Source organism: Prionailurus bengalensis, chromosome B4 (genome assembly GCF_016509475.1).
Source record: "Prionailurus bengalensis isolate Pbe53 chromosome B4, Fcat_Pben_1.1_paternal_pri, whole genome shotgun sequence".
NCBI classification, from domain to species: Eukaryota; Metazoa; Chordata; class Mammalia; order Carnivora; family Felidae; genus Prionailurus; species Prionailurus bengalensis.
This window is the reverse complement of record NC_057358.1, coordinates 9,983,685-10,007,374: the sequence shown is the minus strand read 5'-3', so window position 1 is coordinate 10,007,374 and position 23,690 is coordinate 9,983,685. Positions and strand designations below refer to the sequence as shown.

Sequence of the window (23,690 nt, the reverse complement as noted above, 5' to 3'; positions counted from 1 at the left end):
GACTTGCTCATTTCCAACTCCCTTCTAAATCCACTCCAATATGCCTGCCTTCTTACCTCTTAAGTCAATACCTGTGCTAGATACCCCTATCCCCCTGTTCCTTAGTACATGTAATTACTGAGGTGCTAGTCTATGCTCTCTGCCCTTCATACGCAAGATACCTTCCCCAGGCCAAATACGCTCCCGAGATTCGAAGGTCATCTATTTGCTAATGACACCTGAAATTATATATACACCCACACTGAGGGAAGAAGTGTTTCAAGAAGAAGGAAATGGCCAATGGTATCAAATACTTCCAAGAAGCTAAACAACATGTGCACTGAAGTGTCTATACATGGGATTGGATTTAGCTGCACCTGAGACACTGGCAAACTCTGTAAGGTTCTGTTGGTGACAGTAGGGACAAAGCGCTCATTTTGCAGATCAACTACCTAAACCCAATGAGGCTAAGTGCACAAAGAGGCTCAAGGTCACACACCTAGGCAGATCCAGTACTTGAACAGGATTCCAGGGTGATATGTGCCCAAGACATACTGACTCCATCCCTGCATAGTACAGTCTGGACTTTCTCACTCTTGTGTCCACAGAGCACTCCCTTTTGGGCCATGGCTAGCCTGCCCCTAGCTGGTCAAGTTACAGAGTCAACCGGTTCAGGAGTCATCTGGGGTAAGTGACAGAACTAGATTTTTGAGAACAGTGTTTTGCCTAGGGCTCTAGCCAAGCATCCTGATCTTCCCAAATCCAGTCTTATAGCAGATACCCTGTTTTTCCCTATCAGAATCTGTTCTTTCTAGGAAGAGGTACACACTTAAGTTTCTGCTCCTGCCATCTATCTAGATCCCTGATCCTAGATCCTGCTCCTTTCAGGGCTCAACCAACTCTTTCTTCAGTGCCAGGTGGGGGTTCTGCCCCTCACAGGGGATCCCTTGACAGGGATACCTGTCTCATCAAACCCTAGAGCAGACATAGAGTCCCACTCTGAGTCTACTCTCAGCTTCAACTCTGGTTCCTTCTTAGCCATGGTGAGATGGTTTTCAATTACCAAAGAAATAATGATCACGTTTTTCTTGGCCCTATGATTTCTTTCTTCTTCACCATCAAGGTATTAATCCACATCACCACAAACAATTGAGTTGGTCTTAGAACACAACATTTCAACTCCAGCAAAAAATAACTCTCCATCAGATTGCAATTTGGAATCATATTTGTGTAAGCAACCTCTATAATGGCCCCCTGTGATCCTCACCATCTGGTATTTGTGCCCTTGGATAATCCCTCTTTTGAGTATGGGTTGGATCTTGTGACTCTTTTATAATGAAGGAAACACAGTAACAGTGATAGGATGTCTCTGATGAGATTAGGTTATAAAAAAGACTGTGACTTCCATCTCATTGGCCATACCTCATATCTCACTACCTTGGAAGCCACATTACCTATGGAGAGGCCCACATAGCAGGAAAGTGGGGGAGGTTCCAGTCAACAGAAAACCAGGAAGTGGAGCCTCATTCTAATAGCCTACAAGGAACTGGATCCTTCCAACAATCTTGTAAATGAGCTTAAAAGTGGGTCTTTCCCCAGCTGAGTTTTCCTATGAGATCATACCCCTGCCAAAAAAACTCTCACTTGCAGCTCTGTGAGAGATCTTGAAACACAAGCCCTCAGGTAAGCCATGCCCAGATTCCTGACCCGCAGAAACTGAGATACACATGTCTGTTGCTTAAAGCTGCTAAGCTTTGGGGGTAATTTGTTACACATAAACAGGATTCAGAGTAGGGAAGAAATACATCCAAGATTTTTTTTTTTTTCTGAACCCTAAGTCAAAAGGAAGATAGAGAAATACATTTGCTGAAATTCAAACAGGGTGACAAATGCGGTGCTAGTGAAGGTCATTTGACTTTTGATTTCCAAGGTTAACTATTAAGAAGAGTATAACATTGAATTCCCATCATCCCAACAGAATAAATGGAGGAGATAATTAGTTGTCACTTGCTTGGTGTCACTTGCTTGTTTTATGTAGCTGTTTGGGCGGATGGAAAGTGAGTCTAGCATCCACGTTCAGCGTTAGCATTAATGAATTCCCAAAATATTCTTTTTTTTTCTGGGGTAAATTTACTTTACAACTACCACCATTGCCAACCAAAAATTAAATCAATAAATCAGTGTAAGGAAATTGTCAGGAGCTAGGAGTCCTGGAGAAGAAAGCAAGTGTTTATGGGCTGAATTCCCACAGCACTCTGTAACTGGCTTGCCACCCAATTCCAGGGCCTTGGGAGGCCCAGAGAGAGAAAGAGAGAGAGTACAGCAGGCCTGGGGGCATGAAAGCCCTTCAGTACTCTGGGTCCATGGGGGCCCCAGTGTCTCCGTGGCACATTTCTCCACTACTCAGGAAAAAAAAAAAAAAAAAGAAGCAATCATTGCCCAACTCTTTTTGCTCGTGTTTCTGTTTCTGGCAAGGACTACATATTTCTAACTTATTAACCCTTTGCTAGTACTGTCAAAGTCTGCATGTTTGATGTTGCTTTCTCAACGTGTGCCTTTTTCCTCTGCTGTGATTTGTCTGCAACAACATCCCTCACCGCCCCAGAAAAAGGGACAAAAGAGCACATGTGGACTATAAGTTATGAAGTTAATTCAGCTGTCATAGTGACAGAAGGTTGTATGCTAGAGAAATGGCCCTCTGAATGTTTTCACACATCCACTGAATCAAGGTACAATCATGAGGGCTTCAAAAGCTACACATGATGGGGCGCCGGGGTGGCTCAGTCGGTTGAGCATCCGACTTCGGCTTAGGTCATGATCTCACAGTTTGTGGGTTCAAGCCCCAGGTCAGGCTCTGTCCTGACAGCTCAGAGCCTGGAGCCTGCTTCGGATTCTGTGTCTCCCTCTCTCTCTGCCCCTCCCTGACAGCTGTGTGTGTGTGTGTGTGTGTCTCAAAAATTAATAAGCATTGAAAAAAACCCCACACACTTATTTTTGGAAGGAGCCCCTCCTCAAATCTTCCTCCCAACGTCCCTGCACACCACACACACATATAAACACACTCATATTCATGTCTGGTTAAAGAGAAACACTCTCCGGTGGTAATTACCTACTCACATAATGAGAGCTCTTAGAATAAGAAATGCAAGCATTACATGCTGTTTCTAGATATTCTTACGCTTGGTGCCATGTATTTGAAACATCTGTGTGATTTACTGAGTGTTGGACTCTTCATTCAAAAATGTCAGTAGAATGTAAAGAAACCCACTTGTGTTGTACTGAACTTGCTCTCTGCAAACTTCCGGTAACCAAAGTGATTTTTTCATTTTTGTCTGGATGCTGGTCCCAACGCTTCTCCCTACAACCAAGAAGCTAGTCTTTTCCCTGTTTTCTGATCTGGGACTTAGCGCGGATAATCCACACAGCTAGCTCTTTGAAGATTCGCTAATAACTAGAAACTGAGTGGAATGTTGGAAATTCATATATACTAAATAATCCGAGGTGACCATCTCTTTAAAAATTAAGTGCATACAGGGTAACTGTGGATGTCCAAAGTGTAAGTCCCCTAGTGCGGGTCCCTTAGAGTTGAGGTGGTTGATACCCAGAGCTCTCTGCTCTCGTGCTTACCCTATCTTTCCTTTGCCCGTTTCCACATGCATAATAAATCGGACAGGCATAAAATTTAGATATTAGCTTGGGGACCTAAGTCAGAAGTAAAGTACCATTAAAAAAAGTGCTAAACTGAGGGTTGATGGGGGGTGGGAGGGAGGGGAAAGTGGGTGATGGGCATTGAGGAGGGCACCTGTTGGGATGAGCACTGGGTGTTGTATGGAAACCAATTTGACAATAAATTTCATATTAATAAATAAAAAAAAGGCGCTCTGTAGTCTTCCATGTATCCATATTGTTGGCTAACGTGTGGTCAATGCCAGTTTTTCCAATTCTACCTGTTATGCATTTTTTTCCCTCTCCTCCTCCCCTTCCTTATTTCCTTCACTCACTGAATAAATATTTACTAAGGACCTGCCAGGTCCCAGGCACTAGGACAAGTGCTGGGAACGTAATGGTGACACGCTGATGAGACAGGTACTGTCCAAACCTGCTTTAATGCTCCCCGTTTGCCCTGAGGGTGTCCTGCAGATCCTTCCCTAGAAGCCTGTGAATTCCTGCCTCTTTTGGTCTTTGAGGGAGTGAAAGAGCCTTTTTTCTGGCCTTTGGAGTGCTTGGCCTGAGCCTGGGGAAGGTGAAGTGCCCAAGAATGAATGCTCCCAGGGTGCCATCAACCACTGACGGACAAGCCATTGTGGAAAATACCCCATCTGGCTTACCCCTCAGTGGGACAGTGTCCCACAGGTGTCCCCTGTGCTTGGGGCCCTGTGGTCCAAGAAGTAACCCTCATGAGCATCTGTTCATGGGCTGTCCTCTCTTCCTCCATCACTTCCGCACTCCCTCATGTCCTTTGACTCCAGTCTTTGACTCAGGATTAGCTTTGGGGGAAACCCACTGAACTTACAAACTTACTGAGGAGACACAGAAAAGTAACTGATTTGTTGCAAAACTCCATTTTTTTTCCCAGTAGGAAAACAGCAGAATGCTAAAAAAAAAAAATTTCAAATTGAGAATCTTCTAAACCTAAGCTGCCTGGTATGTTTGCGATGGTATTTTTAACATATCCCGAAGTGTCAGGCAAACCCATAAAGTATTCATTCAAATGAAATTTGAAGGACATAGAAAACACAGGCATATTCTCTGAAAGAATTATCATGCGATGCCTTAAATAGAAGACACTTGCATTTTCCATTCTTCAAATTTAAAGATGATCCTTTGGCACTTGGGTCTTTGGACTGGCTGTACTGCTTAGCTTTTTGTTAAAGCTAAATAACACTTCCTATTCTGCAAAATAGTATAAGACCCTGAATCAAACCGATTCTTCTTGGTAAACTTTACTCGAATGCTGTTTTTCATCAACATCACATGCCTATTAGAAAATGAAAAACAGCTGGCTTTCCACTAACATGATTATTTTCCATTATTGAATTCTGAATATTCAGTGTTACCTGCCTCCCTCTCTATCCCTCTTGAGTCATTCCAAATGAGATTGCTATCCGAGACACCTCAGTTTACTTCAGTAACAGGGACAGGATGAATAGGAATAGAGGTAGAAAGAGAGAAGCAATACTGCTCCTATAATACTTTGCAGCTTCATATGGAATAAATAAAACAAAGACGATTTTAACATCTGCACAGTCAATAAATGTCAGTTTCCAGAAATCAGCTCCACAGCCCGTGAATTGACGACGGTATTGAAGCTGATTCCTGAATGTGAATATGAATATATCTATTCACACTGTCATACTACCTAGACTTATATGGTCTACAGTCACTGTACAGAATGAGAATAATATCTTGGGAACTCAATTACTTGACATAAATAAGACTTCGTATTTGCAAAATAAAAACTTTCTCATGGCCAAACTTCTGGTCTCTCCTGCAATGATAGCTACTTGTCATAAACTCAGAATTGAAAGTCAGATCTTGATTGATATTGTATCTTAAACTCATACGGGCTTGATAATAGAACACTGCCTTTATTTAGTTCTTTTCAATCCACAGGCTTCTACAGTGGTTTTATAGTTACTCGGAGTCTGGAAAGAAATTCCTCCCGCAGTGCTAGTTTCCGAAGTGCTTTGTACTATTTACCATGATATGGTACTTGTAGTACTGTTGTACTGTCTGCTTCTTAAAAAGTAAATAGTGACAAGCCAACCACAGATAAGGTAGAATAATATGAATAAGAGCATCAAGTCCTGAAGGCATGGATCAGAAGCTGGTAAGTGACCACTCACCAAGTGGTCCAAGGACTGGAATCCTTAGAGCTTTGGAAATGCAGAAGGTCACATCTCACTATGGACCAACTGCATCAGAATATGCATTTAAGCAAAACCCTCTGGTGATTTACAGGCACAGGACAATTGGAGAGGCACTGTTGTACAACATGATATAACATGGTATAAACAGATACTGAAAATGAAGCTTTTGTGCCCAGGGCCAGGGATCTGGAAGTTACCAGAGAAGTGTTGGGGGGTGGGGTGAGGTACAGACAGCCAGAAAGTAGTTGAAGGGGTTTCTAGGTCTGTGGCCCCCCAAACAAGCTTGAAATGATTGCTGGACTCCATCCATAGCAAGCAAGTACTGGCTTGTCCAGTGAGCCCAAATTGTGTTGTCATGAGGACGTCCTTTTGACTCTCTGACACTCAGTCTGGTCACTTGTAAAAACAAGGAGATGACACAAAATAAGCTCCATTTAGTTCTAAAGTTCTATCATTCAACATACAAAAAAGTAACAGGCTGGGGTGTATAGTGGGGGCAGAACACTCACATAACACAAGGATATTTTCACAATTCTTGTACAGATTACTTTGTGATTTCGGGCGATTTTTGTATTAGAATAGGACTATTGTTTCACAGAGAGTAACTTTTTAAGGGAAAACATTTATTTTTGGAGAATTTTTGTATTGAGTGAGAGTAACCATTTCCTTATCCTTGGTCCTTCTAAAGCTCTTTTTGCTTCCTTCTACTTTCTGAAAGTCAACTACACTACACACGTATATCAGAGAAGGGACAGAAGCCAGCCAGAGGCAGAGAGGAAGAGAGAACAGAGAAATATGTAAGGGCCCTTTGTAGTCACTGGGCTGAGAAATCATGGCGACCTCTCTGACTTCTTCTTGTGCTCCAGACCATGGTTCTTTGGTGCGGCCTCACTTCCCGATTCTAACATAATGCAGCTGTCTCCCCTTACCCACGGGAGACACATTACAAGACCCTCAGTGGATGCCTGAAGCCTTGAACCTTGAACAGTACTGAACCCTACAGATGCTGTGTTTTTTTCTACGATAAAGTTTAATTCATAAATCAGGCATCAGAGATGAACAACAATAGCTAACAATAAAATAGAACAATTATAACAAAATACCATAATGAAAGGAAAATGAATGACTTCTGCGCTGTACTCACCCTTACTTGTTTGTGATGATGCGAGATGATAAAATACCTAGATGATGAGATGAGGTGACGCGAATGATGTAGGCGTTGTGACAGCGTGGGGCTACTAGTGACCTTCTGACCGTATGTCAAAAGGAAGATCATCTGCTTCTGGATGTGACTGGCTGTGAGTACCTGAAACCATGGAAAGTGAAACCACGGATAAGGGGGGACCACCTCCTAGCTACAACAGGAGCACAGTGTTTTCACCTGCACAAGCATCCCTGTACAGTGTCTGAATGGACACGCATTGAATCTACAAGGTTCAACAACCACTGGGCTGTAAGCTACCAGGGGGCCTCTTTTGTGATCGATTTCCCTTAACTATATACCTAAAGTTCGCCCAAAGCATTCCCAAACTAATCTCTGCTCTTCTATAGGAAAGCTTAATTTATAATATTTAGGCAATACTATAGTTAGGTTACAAAAGAAACAGCTAAAATGTTACACTCCTTTTGGGTTTCAATTCACCGTGATATTAAGGAGAGAAACTCTTGCATCGTGAAAGTTGAACTTGGATCGAACTTTCTTAACTGAACGCTGTCAGCTGCCAGAGCTTCAGGCAAGAACCCAGAAAAGATAAAACTCCAGTCATGATGGAATTAGCCAAGCAGCACCAGGCCAAGGCCAAATGAGAGCAGGCTGCATACATGACTCTGTGGCCAACAGAACCCTCTGAACAGCGTTAAGCACCAAAGTTTCATAGTGAATGTTAGGAACAAGATGGCAATTGAGGTGGGTGTTTAAAAGGAAAGCACAGCCGAATGTGTAAGTCACCCCAGAGAATTCTTTGCTTTATTCCCCTGAGAAAATGCCAGAATGAATTAGAAACCAGTTATGTATTACACTTATCTCTGCTTCAACATTGTTTGTCCTTGAGGACTTCCTATCAAACTTGCATCTCACTAACTTGGCAAAGGATGCTACTATGCAGCCACAGAATCCGTGTGTGTGTTCGAAATGACTACAAGACTTCTGTGCAAAGAACTCTCAAGACCACAGGGAACGTTCATTCAGATTTCTGGCTTGATCCCAAAGTCAGTATCAAACAATCCTCTTTGTAGCACCACATTCTCCAGCAAACTCTTCCTCCAGACCTCCCTGGTTTTTGTGGGACAAAAACATTGTGGGACGTGACATTCCCAAACTGGAAACTTGACAGTCGTTTGCTCTCTCTCCTTTGTCGCTCAGGTCTAAGAAAGTACTATTGACTTGTTCTTCCCAGTATTTTCTGCAATCAACCACTGCTTTTTTCTTCCTACAGAGCCCAGTCTAGTTCATGCATTTATTATCCTCATGTGAGCTATTTAGAAAGTTCGTCTTCCATTTACTCATTAATTCCTTTGGTGCGTATTTCAGCACCTACTATGTGCTGTAGGCACTGTGCTAGGTGCTGGAGGATAAAAAGGGGAGCAAGCTAGTGCTCAGGTAGTTTGTGGGCTGGTGGAGCTCTTCCCATTGGGGTTCATTTTGCAGGACACATTCAGGTTACCTTCCTAACACACTCTCTGAATCATACATTCATCCTGCTCAAATGCCTCCAACAGCTTACTAAAAGCAAAGCAAACCAAAGGAAAACTCTTTCTACCATTTTAAAGGTTGCAGGCTAGCTTCTACCTACTTTTCTAATCCCCTATTTTACTATTTTCTCAACAAACCATCTGGTTGAAACCAGCTGGCTGAATCTCCATTTCAGAACATTCCCTATTTCTTGCTCTTTGCTTTGTGACTGCTGTTGCTTTTCCCAAAAGATCCACATCCTCCATCGTGATGCTTTTCTAATTGTCATATAAAATATGTTCTTTCTCTCTTCTGAACATATATATTTGGTCAATTTACATAATACTCAATGCATTCCATAAACATATTCCCAACTTCTCATGTGATAGACTCTGTGCGAGGCGCTGGGAACTAAGGAAGAGCATGCTTTCTCCTATTATAATTCTTGTTTTCACCTTTACAGTCTTTTGGTTCTCAAAGGCAGGGATCATGGTACCTTGTAACCTCTGTAGAGCTTTATATATTTACTTGCTCATATGGGTAGTCAATGACGCAGCTAGTCGTAATGATATTGTTAATACCAATGGAGTCATTTAAAAATTACACTATTTGTTATGTCAAAAATCGTCTTCCTTACTCGTCACATATTTTTTTAACTGTGAACTAACCACAGAAACCTGTTTCTCTGAAAGCTTCATTTGGGAATGATGTTACTTTAGAAGGGGAACTCAGTGACTATAATGAATTATGAACCACCAGACATCACTCTTGTAAATACTAGTTCCATTGGTCTGAATCTGGATGAAGAAGGGTCTCAAATATCATATTATAATGGTAGTTTCCACTTATTCACTGGATACTCATGGTCCCAATATAGATTTCTCTTTAGAATCTTTTATGTAGCTCAGCATGACTCCCTAAAGTTACATCCTCTCTCCCCCCAGAAAAGCATGACAAGCAGAGGTTTAAGGATGAATAGTCAGGCTAAAGGGCGAATTTATTTTCTCTGTTGGCTTGTGTCACTGCCTCAGTTTGGTTTTATATAGTGTTATGTGAGTTTAATATTGCTTATTTGAAAAATGAAAACAACATAGGATGCTTGAGTGGTTTGGGCCCAAAAGGAAATCTGTATTTTTGCCAGAAAGAAGGAAAAAGGGAAATACATAACAGAAACATTCAAAAACTGAATCTGAAAAGAAAGGTTTATGAGGTTTAAAACTATGTGTATGAATAAAAATGAATTTTATTGATTTATAGAATATCGGTAGCTTGAAAATTCCAAACATCAGTGGAGGTAAATGTTTGAGAAGGTATAAAAACCAAACCATCCCTGAACAGGGATAGAAATTCTCCCACCTGGTATTTTGTCAAAGCTCAGTGGACAGCAAAATCTGAAAGCCTTCAGGGAAGTGAGAGCAGCTTTTTCTCCCAATGCGTATGCTTTCTACAACAAAGTGGTTTTAAGTAAATACGAGAAAAATTGTATTTAACACATAATTTTATCTTGTCAGCTTCCCTATGAATACAAAAGAAAATGAACAGTGGAAGATTATGAAACAAAACTATTTACCCAAGAGGCCACAATGGCCCTTTGGATGCTGGAGCACTAGGTTTGCTCCCTGCAGGCTGTGCCTATGTGTGTGCGCGCCTGTGTGTATGTGCCTGTATGTGTGTGTGTGCGTGTGTGCGTGAGGGTGTGCATGTTCCCTTCAATCTTCCCAAGAAGAGCAACTCTGACATAGCAAATAAGGAATTCTAATTGCAAAATTATACCTTCAATGGAAACCATTTTCCTACCCTTTTGCTCTAGAAGCTCTGAAGGTATGAATGCTTCCACAAACAGAATGAATGAAGCCCCAATTCTCTATGGTGACAAATTCAGGAAATGGCAGGTTGTATCTTAAAAGAGTTCAACTACTACTCAGAAGCTCTCATGCGCAAATAATGGAATTCTCAAATTGGGATAAATGCGCTTTAAAGAATTTTTATTTTGATCATTTATTTCAGGGAACACATGGATAATATCACATAGCTTTGAATTACAGAGCAGATAAGGAAAATCTAAAAGGAAAAAAATTAGGGCAGGCCTTTATTAAATTTTAAAGTATGCCTCTGCTATACTCTTATAAAGAGCCAAATAGGGTATCAAAATCTCTGGAGATCACCAGTATAATTTCTTTATCATGTTCCATTTAAAATTTAATTACGCAGTCTACAACAAGAAGAATCTGAGCTGTTTAAATAGGTCATGCAGTGAGTAACTTAACAATATTCTAAAGTTTTCCTTGTAAAGATCGTTCCTTTGATAGTCTGTTACACATCAGAACACTATATTATAAAACAAGTGTAATTTAATTCAGTCACCACAGACCCTTATATACATCTATAAAGAATGAAATGTTTTGATTTAGGTAATTTAGAGAATTAATGAAAATCATGTTTCTGAGTGAGTTGCCCGTGTTAGATGGCCAGTATCTGCATACTGGCTTACTTTGGGTAATCACTATTTTCGTGCATGCTAGCAAGGTTAAGATGATTTTTTATTTACTGTTTGGGGTACTTTGCTGTAAATCAATAATCATTCATCACCAGGTAAAAAAAAAATCTTGCCACTGAATAATTAATGTTTGAATTAGAGGTCTGTATGGCCTCTGGCTTGCTACTCCTTCATTCCCTACCTCAAATTTCAACTAGCACGTAACTCGAATTTCTCTACAATACAATAATAAAGTAAATGCTGTGTTGAGCACTTTACACATATCACTTCATTTTATTCTCAGAACAATTGCTCCTATTAGTACCCCTATTTTACAGATAGAAAACATGAGGCACACAGAGGTGAAGACATTTATCTAAGGTCACAGAACTAGTAAGTGGCTGAACTGGGATTTGAACATATGCTGGAGTACATGTGCCGAACCATTTCACTAGGCTGCTTCTTAACAAAACTAAAGGTGCCTTGTCTCACAGACGGACAGTGTCCAAGTGTTGGTAAAAATAATTAGCACAAATCCATCTTTGAATGGACTGCTATAAGAGCTACCGTGTATTGATTATTCACTGTGTGCCAGAAACTGAGCCAAACACGTTATATGGTTTATCTTCTCCCACCAGCAATTTGCAACAGGTATCGTAATTTCCCCAAAATGACAAATGAAAACCTGAGACAGATATTAACTGACTTGCTCATGGTCACACAATTAAGAAACAGCAGATACAAGATTCAAGCATGTCTGAGCCCAAAGGCCAATCTCCTAACCTCTATGCTAACACATACTCAACAGCAGCGACTCCAGACAGCCTAGAAACAGTCAAATTTAGGTTAATAACTCGCCAGCCATTAAGATGAATGGTTCTCGGTGCCAAGTGTACAAAACAGTGAGCAGTGTGGGAAGTGAGAGGAGGCAGAAATCATAACATCTGGTCTACCGCTAGTTCTCCGGGAGTAGGCTTCAGCAGTGCTTCCTCCCTCCTTTCCTCCTAGGGACTGAAAATTTGTGCCCCCACATCCCCAAATCCATATACTGAAGCCCTGACCCCTAATGTGATGGAATTAGGAGGTGAGGCCTTTGGGAGGTAATTACATTTAGATGAGATCATGAGGGTGGGGTCTGCGTGATGGGATTATAGCCCTTAGAAGAGACACCAGAGAGCTTTCTACCTCCCCCAACTCCCAGCCATAAGAGGATATGGCAAAAAGGCAGGTGGCTGCCTACGAGGAATCAGGTCCTCACCCAGGCACTAAGTACTGGATCGGCCAGCACCTTGATCTTGGACCTCCCAGCTGCCAGAGCTTTGAAAAATAAATGTTGTTCGAGCCATGGTATGGAGTTCTGCTATAGCAGCCAGAGCTGACTAAAACACTTTCCAATTCAAAGTTTTATGCATTCATTCAAACATCTATTCACTCAGATGGTCAAAGAGTGATGTAAACATTTATTCTGGGCCTACCAAGTTGCAGGCACTGTTAGGCTTTGAAGATAAATGATGAATAATAATGGGATCTCAGTGTGTTTTCTACTTGGTGAGAAGGTGTAGAAGTCCTCCATTAAACTGCAGTATCAGGTAACACAAATGCTAGGATAAGACTTAGCACCCAGGGCGTTGGGAATTAACAGAAGGAGCAGAAAACCTTTCAGGGCAAAGAAGCTTTCATAGAAGAAATGGCATCTAAGATGTATGGCTTGTTATTTTTAAAAAAAATTTTTTACTGTTTATTTATTTATTTTTGTGAGAGAGAGAGCACAGCAGGGGAGGGACAGAGAGAGAGAGGGAGACACAGAACCCAAAGCAGGCTCCAGGCTCTCAGCTGTCAGCACAGAGCCTGATGCAGGGCTTGAATTCACGAACTGTGAGATCATGACCTGAGCCAAAGTTGGACACCCAACCAACTGAGCCACCCAGGTGTCCCAAAGATGTGTGGCTTGTTTTTTATTGTTAGCTAGGTAGTGAATCTGAAAGGGAGGGTTCTGGGGATTGTAAGGTCTAAGGGTATAATGGAGTTCTATGTAGAGAACTTTAACTCCTTTTCTTTCCCCAAATCCATTCTATTAATTTGCCCAGATGCTCTTTTTTTAAAAAAAAAATTCGTGTTCTGAGAGAGAGAGAGTGTGTGTGAGCAGGGGAGGGACAGAGGGAGAGGGAGATTCAGAATCCGAAGCAGGCTCCAGGCTCTGAGCTGTCAGCACAAAGCCTGATGCAGAGCTTGAACCCATGAACAGTGAGATCATGACTTGATCCAAAGTCAGACACTCAACTGACTGAGTCAGCCAGGCACCCCCAAGATTGCCCTAAAAACAGAATAGAACATTCTCTGGATGAACAGTATCAAAGAGAATAACAGCTCCTCAGACTGGTTTCTAAACCCTCCACATCAACCAGTCATCCCCAGAACTCCCTTTCCTACCTCTGTACAATATCTGACAAGATGGCACCACTTCCTGTTCCCTGCATACCATCCCTGGGCCTCCATGATGACTTTTCCTCTGTGTGGGGTGCACAGCCCTCTCCACTGACACATACTCCATCCCTAACCATCTTCTCAAGTCATGCTCAGACGCTGATTCATGATGCTGTCCTTGCTTCCTCTAATCAGCAGCGGCCCATCTTGTTGCTGAAATCCCTTAGTGCCTTTTGTTTGTTTAGATGTCTTTCTGGCTTATGGCATTAAACACTTTCCACCCAGCACTGGGATGATCTGTGCCTGCTAAACCAGACTAAGCTACTCAGGGAAAGAGAAAATGTTCTGCCTGTTTTCCATCACAGAGCCTACGACTTTCCTCGGTATATAGTACTTGGTATGTCTTTGTTGAATTCATAAACAGATGATAGCTTTATGTAAATATTGAACTGCACAAGACTTGGGTCCCAGGAAAGTTGGGAGGCAGGAAATGTTCACCGTTCTAGACTACTTAGTAAGAGTTTGGCCTGAAAATACCAACATTTTTTTTTTTCCTATTTCCCTTACTACCTAACCCCTGGAAAATAATTTTCTACTCTCTGTTTCTATGAATTTGACTTTTTTTTTTTTTTAGAGTCCACGTATCAGGGACTCTTTTTCTGTCTGGCTTATTTGTCTTTTTCTGTCTGGCCTATTTCATTTAACCTGATGCCCTCCATATCCATTCATGTTGTAGATGGCAAACTGCTTCTTTCTCATGACTGAATAATATTCTAGTGTGTGTGTGTGTGTGTGTGTGTGTGTGTGTGTACATACACATATTCTTTATCCATTCATCTATTGACATTTAGGTTGTTTCCATATCTTGCCTATTTTGAATAAAGCCACACTGAATATAGGGGTGCAGATATCTCTTTGAGATCCTTTCTTCATTTCCTTTAGATATATAACCAGAAATAAGATTGCTGAATCACATGGTAGTTCTATTTCTAATTTTCAGGGGAAACTCCATACCATTCTCCATAATGGCTACATCAATTTACATCCCTACCAGCAGTAGGGCTCTCTTTTCTCCACATGCTTACCAACATTTGTTATCCCTGGTCTTTATGATGATAGCCATTCAAACGGGTGTGAGATGATAGCTCACTGTGGGGTTTTTTTATGTTTATTTATTTATTTTGAGAGAGGGTGACAGAGAGAAAGCATGCATGAGTGGGGGAAGGGGAGACACACACAGAGAGAGAGAGAGAGAGAGAGAGAGAGAGAGAGAGAGAGCGCATCCCAAGCAGGCTCCATGCTGTCAGCGCAGAGCCCGACGTGAGGCTTGATCTCACAAACTGTGAGATCATGACCTGAGCCAAGATCAAGAGTCAGACGCTTAACTGACTGAGCCACCCAGATGCCCCTCACTGTGGTTTTGATTTGCATTTCTCTGATGATTAGTGATGTCGAGCACCTTTTCATGTACATGTTGGCCATCTGTACGTCTACTTTGGAAAAGTGCCTATTCGGGTCCTCCGCCCATATTTTAATTGGATTGTTTGTGTTTTTGCTATTGGTTTTTGTGAGTTCTTTATATATGTTAGATATTAAGCCCTTATTAGATATATGACTTGCAAATATTTGCTCTGTTCCATGAAAAGGCTGCCTTTTCATTTTGTTGATAGTTCCCTTTGCTGTGCAGAAGCTTCTGCATTTGATATATGATCCCACTTGCTAATTTTGCTTTTGTTGCCTTTGCTTTTGATGTCACCAACATTTTTACTTCCTAATTTCTAAAGGAGATAGCATTTCATAATGAAGACAAGAAGGAATATGAGATTCTTTTATGTACCAAAGCCCTCCACAATGCACCAGACATCTATCTCATTTAAAACCCAATGCCCATGACTGAGAAATATGGCCAATCAGAAAGTTTAGTCTTGCTCTTCCACCACATGGAATCCATTCAGTTCAAATTCCAAATAACAAACATCAATAACTGAAGACCAAAATTCCATCTGTGAAACTGCAGTATGATGACTTTTATCTCTGACAGTCACATAAACAAGCAGTTCTATCTTCCTGGTACAGGATCTCAAATAATAATCCTACAGGGTATGCTGGTGTTCTAGGAATCAGGGGCTCTGGTACAATATATTTAATACTTACGTTCCCTAATCCCTTCAAAGAAGGCATAGAAAAAAGAGCAAGTTGTTGGATTAAAAGACAAGAAAAAAGTCCAAGTTGTTCTTTCATTACATGAACCTTTGGCCCCTGTCTCCAATGGCTAAAATCTTGTAAAACACGGCATCTGAGCTATATGCTTAATTATCTTGAGCTTCATTTACCCATACTTCATGTTCCTCGAAGAGCATGCTGACCTCTGGGTGCTGTGCCGTAAGAACCAGCTGGTGAATCTCTACTGTGGCACTTCTGCTACTTCTACTAAGGTCTATTAAATCCCTTTATTTTCCATACTATTTAGTTTACATCAGGAAAGGGAACTCTGTTAGCAAAGAATGAAAATGCTCTCACTTATTCAAAAATAGGCACTAATAGTACATGATTATGCTGAAACCTCTGTTAATATAAACCTTGTTTATACCTTTACTCCGCTATACAAAATAAAGTGCTATCTCTGTATAAGCATCATTTAGATTAAAACCCCAGCTTACCGTAACTAATTGAGTGCCTCCTTTCCATCTGAAGAGTTGTGGTTTTACCACAATTTAATTAAACCACATCTACCTAAACTAAACACCCTTCACCATTAAAAATATATCTTGAAAGACGGGCTTGTAACGGAAAAAAAAGAACACCAATGGTTCAGATTGCTACGTCGTCCCTTGCTACCGCAAAATACAAGCAGGGAGTCACCTGTGATATTGAAAATGATCATTTTCACAGTTCAAGAGATAGAACCATACATTCCATTTCCAGGACACTTCAAGACAAAGAGGGCAACATAAGGAGTACGTGTAGCCAGTTTAAATATTTGTTTTAATCCCAACAAGATCATTGGTTTTAATATTTACAATATAATTACAATGCTTCGTGCATGTTGCTCATATAATCTAATTTCTTCTTGTGACAGATTATTACCAGGCTTTAATTTCAGCAATGGCAAGAATTCAAAAGCACATTTAGGTTATCATTAGTAACGAAAAACAAACCTGGTGTCTGCTCAATGGCCTTGTGCACGTATCTTATTTCAACTTCAAAGCATTTTTAACCTACCAAGACACAGACCACTGCTGCATGAGTTGCACGTTTTCACAGAATATTATCACCCAGTGGCTAGCCACTTTATTATTTTTTTTAAATTTTTTTTAACGTTTATTTATTTTTGAAACAGAGAGAGACACAGCATGAACGGGGGAGGGGCAGAGAGAGAGGGAAACAGGATCGGAAGCAGGATCCAGGCTCTGAGCCATCAGCACAGAGCCCGACTCGGGGCTCGAACTCGCAGACCGCGAGATCGTGACCTGAGCTGAAGTCGGACGCTTCACCAACTGAGCCACCCAGGCGCCCCGTAGCCACTTTAAATTAATGCGATGTAAGACAATTAAAGTTTAAATACTCCACCGCTGTGTAATATTTGTAAATGGCCTTTCAGAAAATTTCAAGACCGTCAAAAGCCAGTGAAAACCAAACCATAAAACTGCTTTCAAATGCCACTGTCTTCCTTCCCAGCCACATATCACTACTTAGCAGTTGCCTGAATTTTCCATTTTTCCTTGATGTCACAGTATAAGTATATTTTTACGACTAACCGGATTAAAAAAAAAACCCACAAAGTGTCATGTTCCACTAATCATCAGCCGACAAACAAACAAAATAACTACAGGTGCCTTGTTCTAAATAGCACCAAGGTTTTCCGGGGCTCATTTGCACTTTGCTGGTGACAGGCTGAAGAAATCCGTAAAAGGGCTGAACGCTGTTCAACTGATGGAATTCTACGAGACTGTACAAACAAACAAATGCTAGCAAAAGAAAGGGTCTGCCACCAAGAGAAGGATTCGTCACCAACATTATTAGCATTATTTCATAGTAATGTGAGGAAGAGAGATAATTGTCAGTGGATATGTCCCAAACCGCCCCGGAGAAAGTAAAAAAAATACCTGAGACTACATTAGAAGAAGCATAATTGAGAAAGGACTGATGTATTATTTCTCACGCCCTAATTGTCGTGCATTACAGTGGCTGTAAATTGCAGTCAGGATGAGATTGTTGTCATGTTTATTTTCAACAGGATGCGCCATTAGGATAGCAAACATTCATGAAAAAAAAAAAAATAAGTAGGCTCATTACCAAAATACTCCTACCAAACTCCAGAAAAGACCAGATTCTCCCTCGAGTAATAAACCAGCTACAACAGAACAAGAGAAGATCATTCGCAGGGAACACGGGCATTGCCTCTTAGTACTCACAACATAAGGCTACTGAACAGAATTCAAGGTGCGCACCACATCTCTCAGACATCGGAGTAATTTTTATCTGCGTGATTATAGCTCCGTGTGGGTTTCGTCTGACAATACGAGGGTGGTCTGCTCCTTAGCCGTTCTAGAAAAGTTTGGAAGTCATTCTGCATTCCATTATTTTGGGATTAACTTCCTCACCACAAACATGGGCAGATACACAACTCTCTCCCTCGCTCTCTGAAAATGACGAATGCTTAGGTCTTCATAGCAGACTTTCCCCAGAGCGAAAGCACAATGACAGACAAACTCAGTGGGGATACACACCAGCACACACGCCCGCGTTTAACCCGGTCAACCGGCACGGAGTCGAAAAGTTTCTTTGGGACGATATCCAAAGAATTAAGACATATAGTAATTTAAATATTTGGATCACAGTAAACAGTTTTTTTTTTTTTGGCAATATTAATCACGATCCCATAAGCAAAGATTTACTTTACATAAAAAAAGCAACCAAATGTGCTTATCTCCTGTGACAGATGGTGACGATATGTACTTTTTCCCTATTCCCTGGTGCTGTTCATTATCACATTCTGCTGGCTCTTCTCTTCCTTGTTCTTGAGATTCTCATGTTTGCATTTCCAATAGTTCCCAAGCAATACCCTATGCCCTATTCACTCATTCACAAGTGGTTTTTGAGCACCTTCAAAGACTAAGGCGAGATGCTAAGTGCTGCATATAATGCCCAGTAAAAGATCGCTTAAAATACTGTCACTCCTGTTTTGTTCTGCTAATAAATAGTGTTAATCATTTTTGATAGCTAGTTGTCTATAACATGCATCCTGTTAATCATATCTTATTTCGTATAGTAACATACGATATAAAAAAATATATAATACACATCAATCAACTTACATACCGATTTCTTTTCCTAGTGAGATAATATTACTAAGTACTTATTTCAATGACAATAAGAAATATAAAAGTATTTATATAATCATCAAAACTATGATGTAAGTTCTTGAATGGAGGCTCAGAATTCTTTTATAAATCTATAAATCCTTGAACGTAAGGATGATAGGAGGTATAGTGGAGAAAACCACAACTCATTGCACTAATGCCCACAAATATAATAAAAGAAACAACATGTTTATGATTTCTGCAGAGAATGTATCTCATAAATACATCTCCAAATGCATGATGTAACTTTAAAACAATGAGAATGATTTCTCTAAGTCATATATGGACATTTCTCTCATTACTTCTTGGTTACACCTCTTCTTTGTGACTCATACACAGTTTCTGGCATTTACATCGTGAAATATGAGGTCTTAAAATCTGCTGCAAGGAAGAGAAAATTACAAAGGCCTCTCCAAGAAGATCCAGCACTTCTTGTGAGGGGCATCAGAAATCATGCACAGAATAAGCAAAGCCAGCCTGCTCACCTTGGTAGATTTCCCGCTAACTCTGTGGTTGTCTCTCTGGAGGAGAAAAAGAAGATACGCATAATTAGCTTCTTTTGGTAAATCATAAAAAAATTTGTTTAATAAAACCACAACATAATGCACCAAGGCATTATAAGATCATACATGTGAAGAAGATACAGTATAGGCAGTATACAGTAGAAGCACTGACTAATGACATTTCTGATTCATTCCCATAAACATTTCAATGGTTACTTTCAAAGTGATTTTACACACATGCAAAAATATACCGCTACTTTCTGTTTAAAACATTACAATTTGAAAATATACAACATACAGAAAGAAAATGGGAAGGAAAAAAAAAATCCCAAACCACCTTTTAGATATTTTCCAGCTAAATCAAGCACTTGCATTCTTTTTCCAAGAATCATTTAGGAACAAATTCCTCTGAGAATGTGTCTTTGTGTTGATGATCTCTGTCACCTGAGGTTTATGAAAGAACACGTACAGCACAAAATCCAATTCTTTTAGTAGCAAATTGCCGTTTCTTATTTCTTCATTATACTGTCCTACCAGGTGGGATTTTTGAAGGCACATGCTATGATAATTCAAGGGGCACAAAAGACGAGTCACTAATTGAAGGCTTTATAGTACATTAATAAGACCAATGAGACACAAATTTCACAACTAACTTTTTCCGAGTCGCGATATCCTATCTTTCAATCTGAGATGTGTTCTTGGAAATTATGGGGGGCAAGGAGTAAGAGGTAGAAATGGAGGCTTAATGCTGAGGTATTTTAAAAGTGAAGGCAGGTTCCACTTTGTGTTGGGGGATTAAAGGTGTAATTCTTAGGAAGAGTGGTACATAATCTTCTTGAGGTCATATATTTCCTTTAGGAATCTCATCAAAGATACAAACACCTTACATGGGGGAAAATAACAATACACCCATACATATGTATGTAAAATACGGAGCACAATTATAGATGGTTCGTGGACCTCCTACAACTAATACATCAACTCTGAGTTAGGAATCTCAGGACTTCTTCCTCCAGGAATCTTCTCTGGCCCTCCCAGCCTCTAGAACTCTTTCCTACCGTCTGCGACAATACCCGGGCACCATAGGGACTCGCTGATTCCCTTAGAACCATACCACCTTAAATTAATGAATGATTTATAAATGAGTGATATAAGTTGAGCTCCCATAGAAATATTCTTTCCTAAATAACTAGATAATATTAAATCTCCAGCTCTTACTGCTTCAGAAACTAGTTTTTGAGAGAAAGCTTTCATCCCCTTAGCAAAAACCACAGTTGAAAGCTTGGTCCGTGACACCACCGAATGTTTTACATGAACTTGTCTCTTCCAAGAATTCCATGCCTGCATAAGAAATTTTTCTTCCCAGATAGAATCAGAGCTGTGGGTACCCCAGCCAAGAAGCACCCCTCCCTTTAGTTTTCCTTTATAACAATGATCATAACAGAAATATCTTTTACATTCTATTTTAGTATTTATTATTTTGTAACTTGAGGCCAACATATATGATTACTCAATAAGTATTTGTTAAATTTTCAAGGAAGGAATTAACGAATTTTTCTGATCTTCTTGTTGCCCCGCAGGGTTAGATCTATGTTTAGAGCTTGATCATAATAATAGCAGCATCCCAAGGTTAAGGTACATTACCTTCCCTTCTTTCTAATCTTTTAACTCTTTATATTTACTTTCCAGATTATATGTATTTTAATATTATGAGTCCCCCTGGTATCTTTCAAAACAACGTACAACAGGGGGCGCCTGGGTGGCTCAGTTGGTTAAATGCCTGACTTCAGCTCAGGTCACGATCTCACAGTCCGTGAGTTTGAGCCTCTTGTCGGGCTCTGTGCTGACAGCTCGGAGCCTGGAGCCTGCTTCGGATTCTGTGTGTGTCTCTCTCTCTAACTCTCTCTGCCCCTCACCCACTCATGCTCTGTCTCTCAAAAATGAATGAATGCTGAAAAAATTTAAAACAATGTTGAACATAAATGATAATAAATCCACTGAACTTGCAGTAGAGTAGCATTTCTCAGCCTCATACTATAATGACATTTGGGGCCAGATGTTCGTTTGTCATGAAGGCTGTTTGGTGTATTGTACATTATAAGATATTTAGCAGCAGGCTTGGCCTCTACCCACTGGATGCCAGTAGTATGCACTCCCCCCACTTTGTGACAATTCAAATGTCTCTAAACATTGCAAAACGTCCCCTGGGGCAAAACTTCCCTCGGTGGAGAACCTGTGCAAGAGAAAAATAGAATGGAAGCACCCATAACTAACTTCTCTGTCCAAACCTTAGTGGATTGAGCAACATTCTCCACTCCTAGGGAAAAACATGGTGACTCAACCCTGTCAAGAATGCCCATCTCGCTCTGGCTCCTGCCACCTACGTGTGTGTGCTTACTGAGAGTACGTTGTGTTTGTTCCCCAACCAATTTATGTTGGCGATACTCATTCTTATTTTCAAATTTAATTAAACAAGATATAAACCCAATGAAAAATGACTGTGGAGAAGTTCTGTTTTTTGAAAAATAAGTTGTATTCTTTGGAAGGAATAAAATGACAAGTAGCTTAAGAAAAGCTGATCTTGAATTAGATCTAGGGGCTTGGGGGAAGAAAGACATGATTTTCACAGGTGACTTTCAGTTCTTGTTCCTCTTAAAAAGTAAACTAGAAATAGGGGGTGAATTCTATGTGTGACATATGCATGAAAGACAATGCAGAACTCCACTCAGTGGATCCACACACTCAGAGTGTTAGCCTTACCTTCAGAGCAAAAAAATGCTGTGAAAGAAAGTTAGGCTCTCCACGTAGGAAGTACCAGCATGGGAAATTGATCTTTTTTTTTTTTTTACAGGTTTCTTTTTCTTTTTTTTTTTTTTTACAAAACTGCATACTCAAAAATTTACATTAGAATTATAGACTTTTCATAGGAAAAGGAATTTTTGGTGAACGTGCATGAATGGATGAACACAGCTTAAATTGTAAGATGTTACCTAAAAACCTGGTGATTCCATTGGAACATGTGGCTCCATGATTTAAAGAAAGAATACAAAGCAAGAAAGAGCCACCATACCTGACTGCAATAACACAGCTAAGACTCACCAATCAGTTGTCATTTTCAAGATCGGCAAAACATTATGGCTTTGAAAATGCTAACTTGCTCATTTTAACCCATTTACTATTGCTAATAAAAAATGTGAATTATTCGTGTTTTCATGAATGTATACCTTTTGTAAAGAAATCCTTGAAGAAAATAAATTCAGCACGATATGCTGTGCTTAATTTAGATAATGCTCCATCAAGACCCACTTGACAGAACTCCAAAAAGTATCACACAGAAAATTTTTAGGGCAGTGAAACTACTCTGTATGATACCATCAAAGGTGGATACATGTCGTCACCCATTTCTCCAAGTTCACAGAACAGACAACACCAAGAGTGAGCCCCAATGCAAACTGTGGACTCTGGGTGAGAATAACGTGTCAATGTAGGTTCATCGAGGATAACACATGTACCATCCTGGTGGAGGTGTTGATAATGGGAGAGGCTGTGCATGTGTGGGGGAGAGGGGAATGTGGGAAATCTCCGTACCTTCCTGTCAATTTTGCTGGGAATCCAGGACTGCTCTAAAAAATAAAGTCTATGTCTATAAAAAAGAAGGTACTATAAAGACAAGGCATTTTTCAGTGAACTTGTATGAGTTACGATGTCCACTATTAACATGACTTTCTAAGTATAATTCATCTTCATTACTATTATTTATTTATCCAACATATTCACTGAACACTTAGCATATGTTCAGCACACACCCATGCTGGGTGCTTTCAGGGGCACCAAGATGAATTAGATCCTGATCCTCCTTTCCAAGTGTTTATACTCCAATAAAGGATATTATATATAAGGTAGACAGTGGTGGAGACTTTTGAATTTTATACAACTGACAGCTCCCTGAAGTCAAAGATCATGACTTATTTATTTTGAATACTCAGCTCCTGGCACACGCCAAGCACTCAATAAATATGAGTGGAACAGACCGGGACACATTTTCTACCTGCAGGTAATTCCCGTCTCCTCAATTCGTTTCTTAAAATGCTTGTTGGAATAATATCAATGTTTGGGGTTGCATTTATTTCCTTTCTTTAGTTACCATTACTAAGATAATCTGACTTCACGGAGAGCAGGATGTTGAAAACTAAGTGAAACCACAATGAAAAAAACAACAAAGCAGAATTCCGTGTTCCAAGAAACAGAGCTGTCCTAGGGGTTCCGAAGTAGACCAATATGATGGAAGGCATGCGACAGGGTGCATATCCTTGGGCAATTTCTTCTGCCTGGTGGCTCTCTAAATCCCAGAACGTAATAACAATGCTGCCCTTTGATCTCGAGTTGTTGGATCAATCACCAATG

The 23,690-nt window shown here is 40.4% G+C and overlaps 1 protein-coding gene across 5 annotated transcripts in view; it reads right to left on the bottom strand.

Annotated features, from left to right (window-relative positions):
* Positions 1-23,690, bottom strand: part of CELF2 (CUGBP Elav-like family member 2) — an 832,664-nt gene that overhangs the window by 385,039 nt on the left and 423,935 nt on the right. For all 5 annotated transcript variants that reach the window (XM_043563375.1, XM_043563374.1, XM_043563366.1 and 2 more), the window contains one exon: positions 19,269-19,304. Coding sequence is in view for 3 of the 5 variants with exons in the window: in XM_043563366.1 (XP_043419301.1) it covers positions 19,269-19,304 (36 nt within the window). In the remaining 2 variants the exon portion in view is untranslated. The remainder of the gene's footprint in view (positions 1-19,268; positions 19,305-23,690) is intronic.